Source organism: Mustela lutreola, chromosome 15 (genome assembly GCF_030435805.1).
Source record: "Mustela lutreola isolate mMusLut2 chromosome 15, mMusLut2.pri, whole genome shotgun sequence".
In the NCBI taxonomy this organism is placed as follows: domain Eukaryota; kingdom Metazoa; phylum Chordata; class Mammalia; order Carnivora; family Mustelidae; genus Mustela; species Mustela lutreola.
In genome coordinates this window covers 7,583,561-7,596,910 of record NC_081304.1, presented here as the reverse complement: position 1 = coordinate 7,596,910, position 13,350 = coordinate 7,583,561, and the positions used below count along the sequence as shown (strand labels likewise).

General features: G+C 54.0%; 1 protein-coding gene across 5 annotated transcripts in view; it reads right to left on the bottom strand.

Annotated features, from left to right (window-relative positions):
- SLC39A11 (solute carrier family 39 member 11) overlaps nucleotides 1–6,776 on the bottom strand; it is a 321,878-nt gene extending 315,102 nt beyond the window's left edge. The window contains exons 1-3 of one of the 5 annotated variants that reach the window (XM_059150368.1): nucleotides 6,663–6,719; nucleotides 5,154–5,212; nucleotides 3,181–3,299 (exon numbers count right to left, since the gene is read on the bottom strand). In XM_059150368.1, the coding sequence (XP_059006351.1) occupies nucleotides 3,181–3,288 (108 nt within the window). In that variant the 5' untranslated portion in view covers nucleotides 3,289–3,299; nucleotides 5,154–5,212; nucleotides 6,663–6,719. Of the gene's footprint in view, nucleotides 1–3,180; nucleotides 3,303–5,153; nucleotides 5,213–6,662 lie in introns of those variants that run through there. The other 4 variants (XM_059150367.1, XM_059150366.1, XM_059150365.1 and 1 more) reach the window with 4 other exon arrangements.
- Nucleotides 6,777–13,350: the final 6,574 nt, after the last annotated feature.

The window sequence follows — 13,350 nt, the reverse complement described above, 5'->3', positions numbered from 1 at the left end:
TCATCAGGTACGTGCTCAAAGGTTTATGTTCATCAAAATGGTATTTCTAAAAAACAAAAAATCAAGAAAAAAGGACATAACCTAATTGTCCAACAGTCGAGGAATGGTTAAATGACACTGGAGCCTTATGACAGAATGTGACACAGCCAGGTAAGTAACCCAAGTGATCAAAATAATCGAAGGCATCAAAAAGCCATTTAGTGGTGCAGGACGAATGCTTATGATATCAAGTGAGGAAAACTGGTTATAAAACATTACATACAATTTGATCCCTATCATGTAAAGAAACAGGCATAAATTTGCATATACTCAAATATAACTGAACAAATCTGAACAAAAAAGATTCAGTTTGTTTTTGTTTTTTTTCCTGGGAAGTGGAATCAGAAACTTTTTTAACTGTTTATTGTTTATAGCAGTAATGTCCACAATAGCCAAACTACGGAAAGAGCCCAGATGTCCACTGACAGATGAAGAAATATAGAAGATGTGGGGAGGGAAGGGTGTGTGTGTGTGTGTGTGTGTGTCATTATAGCTATAAACACTATGGAATATTACTCAGCCATCAAAAAGAATGAAATCTTGCCATTTGCAACAACATGAGTGGAACTAAAGGGTAAAATGCTAAGTGAAATAAGTCAGTCATAGAAAGACAAATGATTTCACCCATCTGTGGAATTTAAGAAACAAAACATGAACATAGGGGAAGGGGTGCAAAGGGATGGAAAAAATTAAATAAGATGAAAACTGAGAAGGAGGCAAACCTAGACTCCTAACTCCAGGGCACAGGCTGAGGGCTGCCGGAGGGGAGCTCCAACTGCGGGGTGGGGTAACCCGGTGACGGGCATGAAGGAGAGCACAGGACGTAACGAGCCCTGGGTGTTCCGTGCCACTGAGGCATCCCTAAATTCTACCTCAGAAACTAATAGACCATAAATAAAAATAAATTCAAAAAGAAATTTTTGTATTTTTTCTTTAAGCTTTTCCATTCTTTACAAGCTTCCTACAATTAAAAGCCAGTTTTGAGTGAAGCTTTGGAGAGCAGCAGCGGAGGGCAGGGTGTGCATGTCTACTAGCACACGGGGTCCTTGCGGCAGCCCCCCTTAGCCGAATGAAAGCACAGGTGTGCTCAGGGCGTCAGAGCACATCTCTGTGGGCTCCTGTCTCCCAGCAGCAAGCCTCACGCCCACTTCCTGTGCAGAAAGGGTTAACGTGGCCCACCCCAGCCTACAGCGCCATCGTGACCAGCTCCCAGCAGAGTCCTTGGAGACTGAGGCTCTCGAAGGTGCCCTGGGTGGACACATCCCGCACGTGCTGCTGCAGTTTTGTTGCTGGGGGAAGGAGAGGGCAGGGGCCCCTCGCCAGAGGGAGGGAGCATCGGAAGCCTGCGCACCGATTTCCCCAGACCCCGCCTGTCTCTTTCTCCTGCTTGGGCAACTTCACTTCCTTCCAGCATTAAATCTTAGCCATGAGTACGACGACAAGCTGAGGGGCATGGACCCTTCTAGGGAGCCACCGAACGTGGTGGTGGTCTTGGGAACACCTGCACGCAGAAGTTTTCAGCAACTCCTCCTGATCTCGGTGGTTACACTAACACGAGACAAACTAGGGGCTCTGAGTCTCCAAAGGGAATGGGAGCACCTCTGTGAAGAAGGGAAGGCACCTCGTCCCTCTGGAAGAGCCCCCCCAGCACTGGCGGGGGCCCCACACACCCACCGCACTGCTGCGGTTCCCCCAGCCCTCCAAGGGCAGCCCCGTCCAGGGCGGCTCAGGCCTCGCTTTGGTGAAAATAACAGGAGAAGATAAAACTATGGGCTGCTCTGCCCTAGAAGGGCACAAAGAAGGGACCCCAGTAAAGCTGGCATGGGCTGTCGTGAAGGAGGAAGAGGGACACGTGACCCGGAGCCCTCCCCTCTGCCTCCTGGGTGTTTCTCACTCAGGGATCGGCTTTCCAAAGCTTTCACCACCTGTCAACAGCAAGCAGGGGATCCAGGCTGGGTGCCCCCAGTTCTGTGTCTGACAGGCTCCGGACCTCCCACGGAGGAGAGCGGTGGGGCGGGGGTGGAGGTGGGGGTGGGGAGACGTCGGATCGTACGTGACATCAAATACCTGTCTTACTGGTCTCTAACACAAGACCGTCGGGCTTGCCAACTTCCTACACTGTGTCACTGTGTTTTCGTTTCCAGATGCGGCTCACGGCATGTTTAAATGGATCTTAAATTCCTTACTCGCTTATCACTCGGCAATGTCTAAGGCTGCCCGCCGCATGGTGCAGGCAGTTTGCCTTCCTCCAGACACAGATGGACGGATGCTCGGATGCTCGAGGCCTATGGTCCCAGGGAGTCAGGGCTGGAGAAAGGAAAAGAATCTCAGGCAGGTGAGGGGGGCGGCGGGGGTTGTGGAGCAGCGGGGTGGGGTGCGTGGCGTGCATTGTGGGGGATGAGGGGAGAGTGCAGGGGCTGTGAGATATGTGTGTGGGGGACGTGAGGGTATATGGGATGTACGGGGTGGGGGACATACGGAGGACATGGGGTGTGCATGTGGACGGGTGGGCATATAGTATGCGTGGGGTACGTAGGCAAGTGTAGGGGAGGGGGAGGGACAGGATATAGGGGCACGCGGGGGTGAGGGGGTGTATGCAGGGGGTGAGGCATGCAGGCACAAGGGTGAGTGCGGGTGCTGGGGGAGGGGTAGAAGTTGTGCAGGGGTGGGGGTGGGGAGGCGTGGGGAGATGAGTCTGTATCTATCCCAAAGGGGGTCAAGGAGGGAATGAAAAGATGAGATAAATGAGAAGGGGAACAGGTACCCTTCCTTCCTCCAAGGGTCTACCAACGGTCCAGCCAGCTCAAGGACACAGGGCAGGGCGGCCCAACAACCGAGCTGAGCACCTGCGCCAGGCCTGAGGGAGACTTGCCAGAAGCTAGAAACCATGCCGGGGCCAAGGGAGCGTAATAACGTGACAACCCTTCCTAGTCCCTTCACACCAGGAGGGGAGCAGCAGCAGACACCTGCTCTCCTGGCCTAGTAGGGAGAGGAGGAGAAGCCAGGCCAGAGAACAAACACCTCCTGCGCTGGGGGGCATGGCCAGGGGCATGAAGGGGGGCGCCAGCCGCCCATGGTTGTGGTTTTCCAGCTCGCACAAACTCCCCCCCAAAACCTCAGACCCGAAGCAAGGCGACTCACCTGTCCACTAGAGAACACGAACACGAGAGCTGCCCCGGCTGCCGTCAGGCCCCATGTGAAGAAGGTTCCCAGGAGCGCCTGGAGCACAGAGCTGTGGCCTTGCAGCATGCTGGAGACGGCTGTGTGCAGAGGGGCAGGAGATGGTCAGCCACCGGCAAACTCTTGCAGGGAAGCCCCCACACGCTAGGGAGCCCAACACCCTCCACCTGGGCGGGCCTGTCGTCTGGGTCATTGCGATGCACCTCTCGGCCACACTATCCCTCAAGGGCGTCCATGACCAGGCTCAGGCCCAGCCTCTTCATCCAGGCCCACCAAGAGTCAGAAATTACCCAACCCTGAAAGCACAGACCTAGGGGTACTTAGGGAGATGCCAGGGGAGCCCACGGAAGAGGTCAGAGCCTTAGAACACAGTTCCAAAGAGAAGCAGTTCCCAGAATGTGGATTCCTTAGCTGGGAGGAACACAGCTCAGGAGGGTCTGATTACAGCCTTCCAGCACATTCTGCCTGCTCTAGCTGCCCTTATCCAGCATTGGCTCACGCTCCTCCAAATACAGGCGACCAACTCGGATGTCCTCTTGAGGCTCTCCCTCCTAAGTCCTGACCAAACCTTCAATGGCTCCCCATGAAGGATCCCGCTGCAGCTCCCCTATGACTTGCCAAGGGCAGTGGCACCAACTGTCACCCAACCAGCCCACCGACCTTTCAACAACTACCCCCTGTGCGGGTACTGTACTCTCCCTCAGCCGAGTCCTGAATGGCACCCTCCACAAGTCCCAGAGGGTCCTGGCTCCAAGCCACTCTTCACCTGGTTCCCTCCCGGAAGGCTGCCCTCCTTCCCTCTCTGCAGTCTGTGGACCCAGGGCACGTCCTGCCACCCGCCTGGTGCCAACGTGGACTCCATGCTTTCCAGACCCCCTCCGCTCCCACCCCACCGCCCATCTGCGGGGCCTTCTTTGTCTGGGCTTGCCTCCTTCATCTTTGATAGCGTTCGCTGAAGAACAGGGAAGATGCCTTTTCACACTTGGCACCCCTGCAAAATCGGGCTTCCTGGCATTGAAAAAATACTTGCTGTATGGAAAAGGGCCAGCTTACCTGGACGGGACACTCAGCAAGGACAAGGAGACGGAGCCATACGTGGCATTTCCCCGTCAACTAAGCACACCACTGCCGACATGGAACTTACACCACTGCCCACCAAGGAAAGAAAGGGAAGTACTTTCTTCTTGGTTTTGCCCAGAGAACCTCCTCTAGGCTTTAGCACGTTTTCAATTCTAGCTCTGACATGATAGGGGATCAGACTCTGGCTGTGGAAAGTTACAGGGCAGGGAAACCCATCTGTTGAAGAGCGCTGTGTTCTGGTACACAAACATCAGGGCTCAGGGCCTCATCATCTCAAAGGGCTCATTCAGCAGCCCACTGGTCTTCCAGCACCCATGGAGCTGGACACATCCCCAGTGGGCTCAGCCCTGCCAGGTCCCAGCACTCTCAAGCCAACCCTGGGCTGGCAGCTTAAGAGCTAAAGAAACTGACTCTGTTGACCCTACAAAGAAACTGTGGCAGAGGGTGGACGGGGCCGGGGACCGGGGATTGCCCATGCCAAGAGGCTGGGCAGCACAGCTCGGATTCCAACCTGGTAAGGCTGTGAAACTCAGCAAACCCAGGTGAGCCCAGAGGAGCCCAGGCTCAACTCTGAAGCCAGGAAGCCTCTAAGGGAAACAGCCTCTATGGGTTCGGATTGTGCCTGAATAAAACGCAGGACGGTGACTATACCAAATAAGGAAAAAAATACATATTTTTTTTAAAAACCCGCTGATCTACATGCTTCATCTTGTTACGTGTCACCGTAACAAGAGTGGTCGTGTTTGTTTGTAAACCAGGACTAGATCATGATACTACTTCTAGCTGCTTGTGGATAAAACCAGAAACAGCATTGACAAAGAAAGGCATATAGCTATCATACTCTTAGTACTTACCATCCAAGACAGGTCGTAACAGAAAAACAACTTTTTTTTTTTTCCAGTATTGAATGTGCCTTTTAACAAAACAGAAGAAGGGAAGCACTTTCCATTTGCCAACAGGCCAAAGTCAACGTGGGGTTTATGGGCCAGCCCACAAGAGAGCTCTGGGGGCCTATGGGAGGGAAAGCACTACGCTAGCCTGTCTCCATTTACCTGAGCCCCTAAGACGTAAGGAAAAGGCACAGCAAGGCCAGGCACATCTTTTCTATCCCAAGAATCACAGTATTCATCAATAATAATGCCAGCCCATGCCTCTGGGGAGAAGTTTCTTCCATTTGCTATTTTGAATTCTCACTATTAGAAGGGTGACCTGAGTTCCTACCCCGCCTCGGGAAATGCAGGATCTCAGGCCCTTGACCGGACAGTCCGTGACGTGCTCAATCAGAATCTGCATTTTTTCAAGTTCCATGAGGGTTTCTCACACTTGTTGCCGTGGAAAGAAATGGTCAACAGAGACCCAGAGCTTTGAAAGTGAGTTCTCCTGCCCTACAAGGGAGGGACTGGTCAGGCTGACGCAGAGTCCCAAGAGAAGGAAGTTTTCTCAAACAGGTTGCCCAGTAGCACCTTGAGAACAAGAGAGCCAGTCGCAGCCCCTCCAAATCAGCTTCTGCGACGGGGCTCAGACCTCCTTGTGAGCCGGATGTTAACAGACATACCTTGATTAATCTTCGAGAGGGAGGATGATTCCCTGCCCTCCCCACCTTTAAAGATGCCAACACCTCTCGACCTGTGTACACATTCTGCTAGGGACACGCAGGAGGGACCCCTGCCCCATACGGGATTTCTCCATGTTCTCTCCCTCGCAACCTGTTGCCCTCCTTCCAAGAGCTTCAGGATGTTGGTGATGTTGCCGAGGTGGGAACAGCACCCAGTGCAACTCCACACATACACGCCCCGACTCCACGAGGGGAATCCGGCAACGGGACTCGGGTTTGGGCCCATGGGACTGCAGGAAAGTTCTCTGACACCTCACTGCTCAAAGTGTGGTCCTCGGGCCACGGACCCAGGGAAGGATCAGCCATGCACAAGCTCGGGCCTGCTGCACCGTCCCCAGATTCCCAGTCAAGTTCTAGAGGCCATGCTGAACCCCCAGAAGGAGCGGAAGGGGGTGCAGAGGGGCCGGACTGTAGCCACCTTGCTCCCAGGGTTGGGGACAGGGGGAGGGGGGCCCCTGCCCACCAGGAAGCACTGAACAAAGGGGATTTGGTGAGCCACTGTCAAAGGCTGGCTGGTCCACACCCTTCAGCGGACCCTGGCCAGGGTCAGAGGGGGCACCGGGCAGCCTTCCCCTCCTCGGGCACCTGCCACAGCCGCCCTGCTTCTCCTCCGACCCCCTCCTCGACCCCGGGGGACGCCCCCTTCCAAACTCCCTTTTGCCCTTCCGAGTCCCACGCTCTCCTGCTGGCCCCAGACCCCGGGCCTCCAGCCCAACCAAGGCGCTGAAGGGAGAAAAAGCTGACTCACTACGGTGCCCTCTCAAGCCCCCACTCCACTTCCATCAGCCCCGCAGCCGCAGGCTCGCCGGCTCCACTCCCGGAGTCACTTCCTGCTTCCCTCCCCGCACACGTGTCCCTCCAGCCACCAGGCCCCGCCCACCCGCCGCGACTGGCGGATCCAGCCTGAAGAATAAATTCTCTGGTTCACAGCCCTCTGCAGGCTCCGGAACAGGTGGGGCGGGTAGAAGAAAGCCCGGAGGCCAAGCAGAGACATTCAGCAGGCAGAAGACTCCGCAGACTCCTATGAAGCCCCAGAAATCCCGGAGAGAGCGCCTTGTAACGTCCCCCGACATCATTTGTCACTGCACTTGGCGGCTGATTCTGAGGCCCTGAGTGAGCAGCAGAACAGGACGTGTTGGGGCGGGGGGAGGGGGGGATGGGGGGAGGAGCTGGAACTTTCTACTATTAGCATCCTTCTCCGGGTCAATGGCCTTCAAACTATAGCTCCCATCAGCATCTCCAGCAGCAATGTCAAAACCTCACTGAGGTTCTGGTTCTGGAGGTCTGGGTGGAGACCGAGATTTTCTGTTCGGAATTTGCTAACGCTGTGGTCCTGGGAACCCCTCTCTGAGAACCACAGCTGCAGGTCAAGGGCTTTGCTCTCCAGGCACTCTATAGAAAGACCAGAGGGTGGAACTTCTGGATTGAGCCAAAAATGAAAACAGGGTGCCCTGTTCAATTTGAATTTCAGATAAATGACAAAGAGTGCTTTCGTGTCAGTGGGTCCCGGGCAATATTTGGGACATACTTAGGCTAAACACGTATTTCATATTTGTTGTTTACCAGAAATCCTGATTTAGCCAGGCGTCCCATATGGTAGCTCATGAACCTACCAGAGGGTAAGCTGTTCAGAAAAACTATTCATTGTCACAGTGGCCACAGAGCAGGGGATCCCATAGGAGCCGGCTTCTGTCCAGCAACAGGCGGCTTACCCACGCCGATGATGGCCCCACCTGCGCACACTGTGTCGGGAAAGAAGGTGGCCTGGTGACTGCCAGATGCTCTGTTCCCTCAGGAGATTCTCAGACTCAGCTGTCCAACCACAGACCGAAGGGGCTTCCACAGCAAGGATTTACGTTCTCACATTCTAGAAGCAGAAGGCCAGGATTGGTCCAAGATCAAGGTACAGATCTGGTCCTTGGTGAGAGCTGTCTTCCTGGCTTGCAGACAGCGGTCTTCTCACTGTCCTCGAGTGGAGAAAGAGAGATCTCTCTCCCTTCCTCTTCTTTCTTATCAGGCCACCAATCCTGTCGCTTGAGGACCCCACCCTTATGGCTTCATTTAAGCCGGACCACCTCTGAAAACCTCTATCCCCAAATGCACCCTTCCTGGGGGCCGGGGCTGCAACAGGTGAATTTCATGGGTGGAGCCCTCCTGCGTGGGATATGTGCCCTTCCAAAGGCGACCCCAGAGAGCTCCCTCACCCCTTCCGCCATGTGAAGACACATGAGAAGTCGGTGACCCAGGAGAGGCCCCTTCAGCCCACCACGTGGACACCCTGATCTGGGTCTTCCAGCTTCCAGAACTGTGACTGTATGCGCCACCCATGTGTTTGTGGCATCTTGTCTCAGCAGCCCGAATGGGTGGAGATGCTCCATTTTACAGATAAGGAGACTGAGGCTCAGGAAAGCTCTGTAGTGACCTCAGGTTGACATAGTGGTGTAGAACTCGGAGCCCAGCTGATGGCAGAGACGGTGCTCTGTCTCTGTGCATGGGACATACAGGGTTCACGGACTGAACACCCTGGTCAGCAGAGCCCCCGGCGGGCCTCAGGCTCGGAGGCAAAGCCACAAGGGACAAATCCCACCATTTCCCTCCTTTCTCTCAATGACCCTGCATACACACACACACACACACACACACACACACACACTCTGACCCAGACATGCAAACTGCCTGGCTTTCTCACCCTCCCTCATGGGAAGAAGTGCTCAGAGTGGGGACAGACGGGAATGTTGTTTCCTTAAAGCCAAGCACACCCGCTCTTCCCTCCAGCCACCCCCCTGCCCTTCCTTAGTCTCTCCCCAAAGAGCAAGGTGCCCTCCAGCCTCCATAAGTGGGGCAGGGGGGGAGGAAGGGGGGTGCACAAGAACAGGCCAGAGAAGGCACTAATGAAAGGGGGGCAGCGTGTTAGGCAGGCAAGGAGGGCTGGTCTCCCAAAGGCCGAAAGGCCAGAAAACTAACTGATCTTGACAGTCAGCAAAGGAACCCCAGGGCAGTGGAAGGGTGGCCCTTTCCAGGGGAATCACTGGGGCTTATGTGGGTAAGCAAGCGGGCAGCACCAACCCCTCGGAGCACAGGGGTGGGATGGAGGGGAGGGGAGGGCAGTGGCAGCAGCTGCCCAGCGGGTCCTGGGTCTGTCTCTCTCTCCCCTGCCTTCTCGCCCCTTGCCCCTCCCCCACCCCCACCCTCCACCCTCGCTCCTCCCTCCCTCCCTTGTCTGAGATCTCGGTATTTCTTACAGAGGTCCTAGAGCTGCTAAGGACAGGCTTTGGAACCTGACAGCCTAGGAGGGATCCCAGCTTGGCGTGTGAGTTTCCTTGCACAGCTACCCCAACTGCTCCCAGCCTGAGCCCCCCCATCCTGAGGCAATGATTGGAGCAGAGCCCCCAACACCCAGCCCAGCACCCACCATGGCAGCCTGAAGGATTATCCCTTGGCCCTGTCTCCCTCCTTCCTGTCTGCCTGCCTTTACAAGATGGCTATTTCTGGGCCAGGCACTCTGGGGCGCCCTGGTCCTCCAAGATCAACTGAGCACCTAGGTTGCTGGGAGTGGGGAGTGTTCAAGGCGGCGAGGAGACTAGGGCACATGTCAGTGCTGGTACCTGCCCAGCGGCCTCCGAAGAAAAGGACCTCAATCTAAGACCTTGTGATTTCTTCCTCATACTAAAGTCATAATCATTTTGGTACCAACCTTTCTATTTTTTTTAAGATTTTATTTATTTGACAAGCAGAGTTCACAAGTAGGCAGAGAGGCAGACAGAGACAGAGAGAGGGGGAAGCAGTCTCCCTGCTGAGCAGAGCCCGATGCAGGGCTGGATCCCAGGCCCCTAGGATCGTGACCTGAGCCGAAGGCAGAGGCTTAACCCACTGAGCCACCCAGGCGCTCCTCTATTTTTTTTCCCCTAAAGATAACCCTTAAAATTTCATGCACGTCAGAACCCACAAAACCTGACATGCCCTGGGTGCGGTTGGAGATTTCATCTAGAAAGCAAATAGCTTTTTCCAGCAGGCAGGACAGTGACCCCACAAAGATGTCCACGTCCTCACCCCTGAAACTTGTGACGAGAGACCTCCCACAGAGGAAGGGTCTTTGTGGCTGTGATTGAATGAAGGAAGACTCCTGAGGTGGGGAGATTTATCCCAGGTTATCAGGGGGGGTCCAGTGTCATCGCAGCAGTCCCCATCGGTGGGGGAAAGAGGAAAGAGGCGTGAGGACATGAGCTGAGGTCAGACCAAGAGATGCCGATGGCATCTGGAAGCCGGAAAGACAAGGAAATAGATTGTCCCCTGGAGCACCCCGAAGGAGAACAGCCCTGCCAAGACCTTGATTTTAGCACTTCTGACATCCGGGATTGGAAGATGACGCACTTGTGGTGTTTTCAGCAACTAGGTTTTCAGTACTCTGCTTCAGCAACCCAGGGAAACCAACACACCCCCGTGTGCTTAGAAGCATCTAGTTTCACTGGTCCCTTTCTCTAGCGGCCCCGGGAACCATCAGGACCCACACTCGACCCCTGTCCACCACGGTGACTAGGACAGACAGACTATATAATTTTTGGGACCTGGCACAAAATGCAAATGGGAAGCTACTTCTTCAAAAGGCAGGGCAACATGCCCTCCGAAGTACTAACTTGGGCACCTGGGTGGCTGCGTCGGTTGGGCGTCTGACTCTCGATTTCAGTTCAGGTCGTGATCTCAGGGTCATGAGATCGAGCCCCACGTCGGGCTACACTCAGCATGGAGTCAGCTTGAGATTTTCTCTCTCTCCTTCTGCCCCTCCCCACTGTGCTCTCTTGCCCCCTCTCGAAAGTAAATAAATAATTTTTTTTTTTTTTTTTTAAGTACTGGGGGAACCTGGTTGGCTCAGTAGGTGTGGCACCTGCCTTCAGCTCAGGTCATGATCCCAGGGTCCTGGGACTGAGCCCCATATCGGGCTCTCTGGTCAGTGGGGAGTCTGCTTCTCCCTCTGCCCCTCACTCAACTCGTGCTCTCTCTCTCTCTCTCTCCCTCTCAGATAAATTAATAGAACCTTTTTTAAAAAATAATAAAAATTTGTTAAGGTACTACTTAATAAAGCCCTTCTTTTCTTATGTATCTCTCCTCCGCTCAGACTTCAGTGCCCAACTAGACTTTGCTTACAAAACCCAAGCTCAGAGATAAAATCATTAGGAAATCCCAGGATGGTGATAGCGAGCCAGTAGATCAAGTGCAGAACCTTTCTGAGTGAGGAACTCCTCAAACCCGTGCAGGTCTCACACCCGTGACGCTGGCCCTGCCACAAGCACTGGGGTGGCAGGGCCAGACGGAGGAAAACCACAAGGTCAAAATTGGGAAATTGGGCCAGGATTGGTTATTCAGCAAAAAAAAAAGTCCACAGATTCAGACCCAGGATGTTCAGGATGGAGGGAAAGCAGAGGTGCGAGCCAAAGGTGCGGGTATAAGCCAGCCTGGGGAGGGGACAGCAGTCCCAGGAGACTGGAAAGAGGGGTTGGACTCCCTGCTGGGAAACCTGGGATTTGGGAAGGAGACATTTCATTCTTGTCGGAAGGAAGGACAAGGCAAGGGAAAAGCAGGCCCATCTCAACAATCAGAAGTTCGTGGCCCAATATCTGAGGTCCCCAAGTTTTCCAGGGGCTGAGGACATGATTAAAATCCAATACTGGATTTTGAGTTCAATAAGAAAAAAAAAAAACCCTAGAAATTTAAACTAATAAGTGTTTAACTAAATGTCTATAAAACTTTGTTAATTGTTGACTTTGGTGTTCATAAAAATTTAATTACATTCAAAACACAATCCGAAGCTTAGCTTTTCTCACTTCAGGAGAATTCCTAAGTATGCATGATAATGGCCAAGAAACCACAGCCAATCGTAAATTAAATAAGCTTAGAGCCAAATGATTTCAAAGGCAAAATTTTTAAAAAATCTTCCTGATCATTCTATGGGGGAAAGAACATACTGAATGTGGAATGTGGGAACATTTTAATAGGCTTCCTGCAATGTGGGGTGAGATCTCAAAATGCAGGCGTTCTTGGGGCGCCTGGGTGGCACAGTCGGTTAATCCCACAACTCTCGGTTTGGCTCAGGTTCTAATCTCGGAGTCGTGAGATCGAGCCCCACCATCCTGGCTCTGCGCTCAGCAGGGTATCTGCTTGAGATTCTCTCTCCCTCTGACCCGCCGGCTCGTGCTCTCTCCCTCTCCCCCTCACAAGGAATAAATCTAGGCAGGAGTTCTTTAGGGGCCTGCAAAGATCCCAAGAGGCCCCAGGGAACTGGGAAGGAGGCAGGATTGCAAGAAAGTTTATTCCTCTTTCCAAGTGGGAGCAGAGACAGAAGTCCTCTCATCAGCAGAAGTTCCTAGAGGGCTGATGGGAGGGCTGGATGAAGCTTTTCAGAGAGGACGGGGGTCTCCTGCTATCAAAGCCCCCAGGGAGGAGCACAAGCAAGCCAGGAGCCACAGAAGATGGGCCGCGGGGGAGGGAGCAAGCCTCACGTACAGAAGGGAAAAAGGTGGGGAGATGGTCCCTCACCATCCACAGCTGGGAGAGGACCAGACCCAGTCTCTCCAGGTCCCATCGGACTGGGCCGGGTGGGGACAAGGCCAGGACTGGAGATGTGTGAGTGCAGCGTGGGCTCATCCAAGAAGCCCCAGACAGTGCTCTGGTCACCCCCAAAAAAGATATGCAGATCCTAACTCCAGTGCCCGTGCATGGGATGTTACTTGGGAAAAGCATCTTTGCCAGTGGAAAGGTCTGGAGGGGTTGTTATCCTGGATTAAGCAGATGCTGCTAAATCCAGTGACACATGTATGTACAAGAGACAGAGAGGAGACGACCAGGACATGGGGACGAGAAAGCCATGTGGAGAGGGAGGCAGAGACCGGAGTAACAGGGCCACAGCCACGGAGGCCCAGGAGCCACCACCAGCTGGACCGGGCAAGGAAAGATTCCGCCAGAGCCTTCAGAAAGTGCACCCCTGCCTGCATCTCATTTTCCGATTTTTTGGCCTCCAGAACCGTGAGGGAATCCATGTGTATTGTTTCCGGCCCCCAATCTCTGGTATCTTGCTATGGCTGCCAGGAGACGAAGGCACCCTGACTCCGACCATTTCTACCACAAGCAGGTGGGGAAGCCCACAGGCACCAGGAATAGCCCTGGGCAAAATGCACAAGGACCTCACCCTCCCACCCCTCTGCCATCATCAGAGGGCTGAGTAGGCAGACCCGTGTCAGATGCCCAGACATCTGCCTGGGCTCTCCATTTTCCCAAATGATCCAGCCCGAAATGAACCCATGTCCTATTTTCCTGCCAGCCTTTCTGCCAGCTGGTCCAAGACTCCTGTCTCATCCATGCCCACACCACCCCCGCCCAGCACCCCACTACCTCCCACACACAGCAAATCACTGTAGGGAAACCGAATTCATCCTTTAACAGGC